Here is a 6,639-nt window from a genome sequence, read left to right as displayed (position 1 = left end):
GGCGCTCTGTATGTTGTTTGAAGAAAGCTCCAGTCCTACAAGCAGTGTGTCTTACCTGAAGAAGAAGTCTACCAGCATGTCCGGCAACCAGATGTACAGAAGATGTGTTTTTCCTTGCCCTCAGTACATCACGGATGGAGAATATCATGAGATGTGTGTCTCATGTTTGGGGATGGAGCACGCCCGGGCAGCTCTCGAGGGGGCTGCCAGCGCCCGTTGCGAAGCCCTTTCCGTGCGGGTACTGGCTCTCTTTTCCGAGGATGGCCGGATGTGTTTTCCCCGCGGCGCGGGCCCTGCGGCTGCTGAGGCGGCCCGGCGGCTTCACTCATGGGTTCACAGCGTGATCTGTCGGAGGATTTCGGGACGGCTGAGGCTTTTTCCCGACCTTCATTCGCTGGCTCCGACGCTTCCTTTCCTCGTTCGGGAGCCCGTTCTCGGCTTCTCCTGCTCGCGGTTTGGATCCGGAGACGCTGCAGCAATCCGACTCCGAGGAGGCGGACGTGCTCAGCGCAGTGGACGATGACTTCCGGGTGTCGGGGCGGCATCATCAGGCAGCGCCTAACTATGACGAGCTGCTGGAGGTGGTGACTAGAACCGTGGCTAAGCTCAACATCTGCTGGCCACAGGAGGAGCAGACACCACAGGCTAGTAAGCTTGATGAAAGGTTTCTTAAGCACCACGCGCCGCAGACTTTGCAGAGGCTTGGCGGAGCCTGACGAACATTTCTCTGTGGGTCCTGCACACTGCCATAGATGGGTTTCAACTACAGTTCAAAACCCGCCCTCCAAAATTCAACGGGGTAGTTTGGACTGTGGTCCGCCCGGAGCAAGGTCCGGTGTTGGGACAGGAAGTTCTTACTCTGCTGAGGAAAGGGGCCGTGGAACGTGTCTCCCCCCCAGACAGAGACGTCAGTTCTACAGCCGGTACTTCATAGTCCCCAAGAAGGACGGAGGCCGTGGAACGTGTCTCCCCCCCAGACAGAGACGTCAGTTCTACAGCCGGTACTTCATAGTCCCCAAGAAGGACGGAGGGCTTGGATCTGCGGGTTCTAAACCGGTCTCTGAGGAGATTCAGGTTCAAGATGCTCATCATCCCCGCCATCGTGACGCACATCCAATCCGAGGATTGGTTTGTCACGATAGATCTAAAGGACGCCTATTTCCACATCTCCATCCGTCCTTCTCACAGGAAGTTCCTGAGTTTCGCCTTCGGGGGTGTGGCTTACCAGTATCGGGTTCTTCCATTCGGCCTGGCACTTTCCCCTCGCACATTTATCAAGTGTATGGATGCAGCACTGGCCCCGCTGAGGCTCCAGGGCATCCGGACGTTCGACTACATCGACGACTGGCTCATCCTAAAACTGTGCCACAAAGATAGCTTCTCAGACAAAATAAAATAATTATATATGGCACCATATTACTTTGAGTCCTCTGCTCTTCCAGGTAACCATTAAACGCCGTCACCTTACAACCCACTCTGCATTATTGTCTGTAGCATGATCAAGGTCCTCTTCCATATACTGCAGTTCAGTCTATGTCCAAATCCAAATGTAAACGAATAGTTACACAAATCCCACAAATTTACCCTTAATGGTCACGTCAGGAGGACGTCCAAAAAGCTTTAAAACCTCATGATAACTGGTCTGGGAGGACGGCCGTCCTCCGGCATAGGCCCGGGGGCTTGGTGTACACGCTGCAGCTGGGTCCGGTCAAGCTCAACTCCCACTGCCTCGGCAATGATGGTGCATTCATCCATCTTCCCATCTTCCAGCTTCTCCTTTAGTCCAATCAGCCGCACGTTTTGACGTCTATCTCTGTTAGCTGCATCCTCTATTGCTTGATGTAACTCCTCATATTTTTGGCGCTTTTATCAGCAGACTTTCGAAGCTTACAGTTGTCGTCTTCAAGTTGAGAAATGCGACGTTCGGCCTCATCTAGTCATTGTAAAACGCCATCCACATCCGTTCGTAGCCCCGAGTTAACCTCTTTTATCTCATTCATATCGTCTTGCAAACTCGACAGAAGCTGCCCAAATATCAACATTTCTGCAGTAGCCTCCAGAGATTGTTGCATGGCAGACAACACACTTGTGTCCGCAGTTTGGCTAGGGCTAGCAGGTTTAGCATTAGCCCCGCTAGCTCCGGCACTTTGCTTGGCCGTCCTGGTCGTCATCATTGCTAAGAAATCACCTTTCAAACAAAAAACACTTTCTGGCATCCCCTTATATGAATTCTTAGCAAAGAAGCCGAAATTAACTAACGAATTCAGATAAACTCGAGGGCTCCTACGGGCAGTCTCAAATCAAGCAACCATCTTGCTCAATGAACCCACGTGACCCCCCATGGCCCGTCTTTCAATTCTGGCTAGTAGTTTGGATCTTCGAGAGTAGATGTTCTCAAGGGGCTTATGGTCAGTGACCATGACAAAGTGTTTCCTGTAAAGAAATACATTAAATTTCTCACAGGCCCACACAAAGGTCAGGGCTTCTCTTTCAGTCTAGTAGTAGCAGCGTTCCACATCACACAAGGCTTGGCTGGCATAAAAGACAGGCTTGTGTGTTTCGTCACTGGCTCAGTATTGCTCCCAACCCAACTCGTACTATGGCTTCATTTGCCTTGTCTTGGCTCGGTCTTGCTACTGTGCATTCACTCTTATGTTCTTCATGACCACATCAGTAACACTAAATGTTCTGCATACATGGGGATTGATCTTGATTTGTAGGGAATCAGGGTCTTACCGTTTTTCCTCTCCATCTTACCGGCCTTTTCTTCACTGCATTGACTGTTAATGTGTCCATCTTTACAGCTTTCTGATCAGCAGTCTCCATTGCCATTTGAAGCCCTGGGACTTTCAAGTCTTTCTCTCCTAATAGTTGTCAGCGCAGTGCGTTTGAAGTGTACTTGTCAAACACTTGATCACATACTGTATAAAATCTCCAAACTCACGATTTCTTCAATCTGCTAACAAAACTATCTATAGACTCTCCTAGAACTTGTTCCGTTTTTTCTAAATCCATCTTTCGAAGGAGAGAAATGAACAATATTAGATAATATTATTCTATATTCAATATATATGAATAAAACTATTTTATTGTATTTATTCCATGAACTATATGAATTGAAGTTGTTGTGTTTTAGTATTTCTTGAAGCTTTGGCAATACTGTTGTATTAACATTCATGCCAATAAAGCAAATTTCATTTCAATGTGACTTCCTTTCTCCGTGAGATGAAAGAATTTAGAAATTACGTGGCGCTACCTATCTGTTGTAGGTATCGGAGAGAGAATGGGGAGTTGGGGCGTACAGGGCCAGGGACAGGAGATCGCAGGGCGACCGGGCACGCTGCGGACGGTCGGTGATTGTTTCCTCTGGATGGATGAAGCTGGCATTTCGTCGCGTCTTGGTCATTCCAGCATGCTGTAGCTGTTTCTGCTGGGGTTTCCCAAAGCAACTTTTTGCTGTCCCAAGTAGGCCTACTTAGTGCTATCTTAGGCAGGATGGGCAGGTACAGACGATTTCCACATACTTGGGATGCACTAAATGAAACAAACCAAGGTTTTTACGCAGTGGCTGCTTTCCCTCTCGACTCTCCATGGTGGAAACCATTAAAACACGCAAAACCTTCATTTAAATACTCCCACCTCCTTTGTTTCTGAGAATCACCGTAAGAGGTACTACAATTGCTCGTGCAATATTTTAGACCGCACACGCAATTTAGTACTCCTTATTCGGGATGTTAATAAATCAGGCCCTTGCCGTGTAAAAACCCGTAGGACATAGCCAGGACCATTGCTTATTGTTTTTCACAGTCTAAGTGAATAAGAAGCAACAGAGATTATGTTTCCTGTATGGTGCAAGATGTGACATTGGCCAGTGTTGGGCAGTAAGTAGTAACTGGATAGCCTATCCTGTACAGCATCATCTGGAGTGGGATAATAATTTCTGTAACCCAGACACCGACACTGGCAAGATAGGTGGTGAACTGGCCATAAGAAATGACTCTTAACAACAATGTAAAGTAGTGAGTGTACAGCTTGTATAACAGTGTAAATTTGCTGTCCCCTCAAAATAACACATCACACACGTATGAGTGCTGCCAGCATTGCTGCAGAGGATGAAGGGGTGGGGGGTCAGCCTATCAGGGCTCAGCCCATACGCTGCACACTGCATCAAACTGGTCTGCATGGCTGTCGACCCAGAAGGAAGCCTCTTCTAAAGATGATGCACAAGAAAGCGAACAGTTTGCTGAAGACAAGCAGACTGAGGATATGGATTACTGGAACCAGGTCCTGTGGTCTGATGAGACAAAGATAAACTTATTTGGTTCAGACGGTGTCAAGCGTGTGTGACAGTAACCAGGTGAGGAGCACAAAGACAAGTTTGTCTTGCTTGCACTCAAGCATGGTGGGTGGAGTGTCCTGGTCTGGGGCTGCATGAGTGGTGCTGGCACTGGGGAGCTCCAGAGGGAACCATGAACGCCAACATGAACTGTGACATACTGAAGCAGAGCAGCATCCCCTCCCTTCGGAGACTGGGACCCAACGACTGTCGCCTGGCAGATGAGCTGCCATCACTGGTGTGGTAAGTCCCATGTTGAGCGAAGCACAGACCCCTGACCCTGCTGAGTTACAGCTAAAGCCTGTCACTGCTGAACTACAGCTATTCCTTGCTACTGAGTTTCTTATGGCTCCTTTGCTGCAGCAATCCCACGAGCCAGAACTGCAGCTACCCCTTGACCCTGCTAAGATACAGCGGCCTTCAGTACCTATGGTTCAGCAGCTTCTGGTTTACTGATTCTGATTTACTTTTAACTATTACCCTTGTGGTGTCACAGATGAGAACAGGGACTGAGATTGCCTTTTTGTGTAGGGATGGCGTAGCCAGATGTCTTTGTTAGAGGAGTGCTGTGGCATTCACATTTCTTTCAGGCACCAATTAAAAAAATATTAACAGTGTTTCCTTTACTGACATCATTCTGCTGCTGTGGGCGTCAACTGACTTGAAAGGTTTAAAAGAAGCAGAAGCAGAGTTACAGTTCACTTAGGTGGGACTCACAGTGTCATTGACACTATGTCATGAATTGTGTTTGTAGTTTCTCTAACCATTATGTTGACTTTAATGAAAGAGTGGTAAGTTGGAGATTCTTGTCACAAAAGATTTTTTCAACAAAGTGTAACCGTATTGTGCTTAATTTCTTCATGTGCATTGGTATTGTGTTTTCAAAGAAAATGATGATCATGATAAACTCTACACAGGTTTCATATTTTACACTTGATGCCTACTTTGACACCGGGCTTTTTAAATACTTATATTTCATTTTCATTATGTCTTTATATATGTTAATTCTTTGTGCTAATCTTTTGCTCACTGTGGTTATCTGTATGAACAGAAGCTTACATGAACCTATGTACCTTTTTCTGTGCAGCCTGTTTGTAAATGAGCTGTATGGTAGTACAGGGTTGTTTCCATTCCTTCTGCTTCAGATTCTCTCTGACATTCACACTGTTTCTGCTCCCTTTTGTTTCCTGCAGATTTTCTGTGTGTACTCTTATGGAAGTGTAGAATTGACCAACTTAGCTGTCATTTCTTATGACAGATACCTTGCTATCTGCTGTCCTCTGCAGTATAATGCACATATGACATCTCATAAGGTTGCCATGCTTATTGTTGTTATATGGTTACCTCCTTTATTGGCTGTTTTTGTGACAACATGCCTGAGTGCTTCTTTACAGCTGTGTGGGAACATCATTAATAAAGTATACTGCGACAATTACACCATTATAAAATTGGCTTGCTATGACACCAGTGTGAATAATGTCTATGAACTTATTGCTGCTTCTGTCATAGTCTTTGCTCCCCTGTCTGTAATATTTTACACTTACATGAGGATTCTTAAAGTTTGTTTTTCTGGTTCTAAACAGACCAGACAAAAAGCTGTCAGTACCTGCACTCCTCACCTTGCTTCTTTGCTCAACTTTTCTGTTGGGTCTTGCTTTGAAATATTCCAGAGCAGGTTTAACATGAACAGTGTACCTCACATGATGAGAATATTTTTATCATTGTATTTTATTACATGCCAACCGCTCTTCAACCCTTTTATGTACGGCCTCAGCATGTCCAAAATACGCATAACATGTAAAAGTCTGCTTTTAACTTCTGTTAAATGGATGGGTTCACCTTGAGTAACAAAAGAAAACAACAAATGTATGGATTTAACTCACTAGTGTCAACAGTAATCACTTCTTCATTAACATTGTCACAACTTTGTCACTAAAGGGTTGATTTTAGTTTGTCTGATGACAGATTCATTATTTTATATCCAGTAAATAAAAGGTGATGGACTGTTGTTTATTCTTGTTTCATTTTTACATTGTTGTGTTTTAAACTTCTATATGACGCAAAATCACGAGCTTGAAGATCTTAAAACCTCAGCATTCTCAGACAAGAATCTATTGGGTGAAATTTTGAAAGTCATTTAAAATTGTCTATTGAGCATGAATTCAGTAATAAACAATAGTAGTAGTAGTAGTAGTAATAAGAATAATAATAAACTAAGAGATTATGTTGCTTCATTTGAGTTTTTTTTTTATCTTGAGAGATTTCATACCATGGCCAAATAAATGTCACTGAACTGCCTGTAG

General features: G+C 45.0%; 1 protein-coding gene across 1 annotated transcript; it reads left to right on the top strand.

Moving 5' to 3' along the window:
- Positions 1-5,226: 5,226 nt before the first annotated feature.
- LOC123985382 (olfactory receptor 4E2-like) lies at positions 5,227-6,180 on the top strand. The gene has a single exon (XM_046072860.1). The coding sequence runs from the start codon at positions 5,227-5,229 to the stop codon at positions 6,178-6,180; it is 954 nt and encodes a 317-aa protein (XP_045928816.1).
- Positions 6,181-6,639: the final 459 nt, after the last annotated feature.

Source organism: Micropterus dolomieu, linkage group LG17 (genome assembly GCF_021292245.1).
Source record: "Micropterus dolomieu isolate WLL.071019.BEF.003 ecotype Adirondacks linkage group LG17, ASM2129224v1, whole genome shotgun sequence".
NCBI lineage: Eukaryota > Metazoa > Chordata > Actinopteri > Centrarchiformes > Centrarchidae > Micropterus > Micropterus dolomieu.
This window is presented reverse-complemented; position numbering and strand designations above follow the sequence as displayed.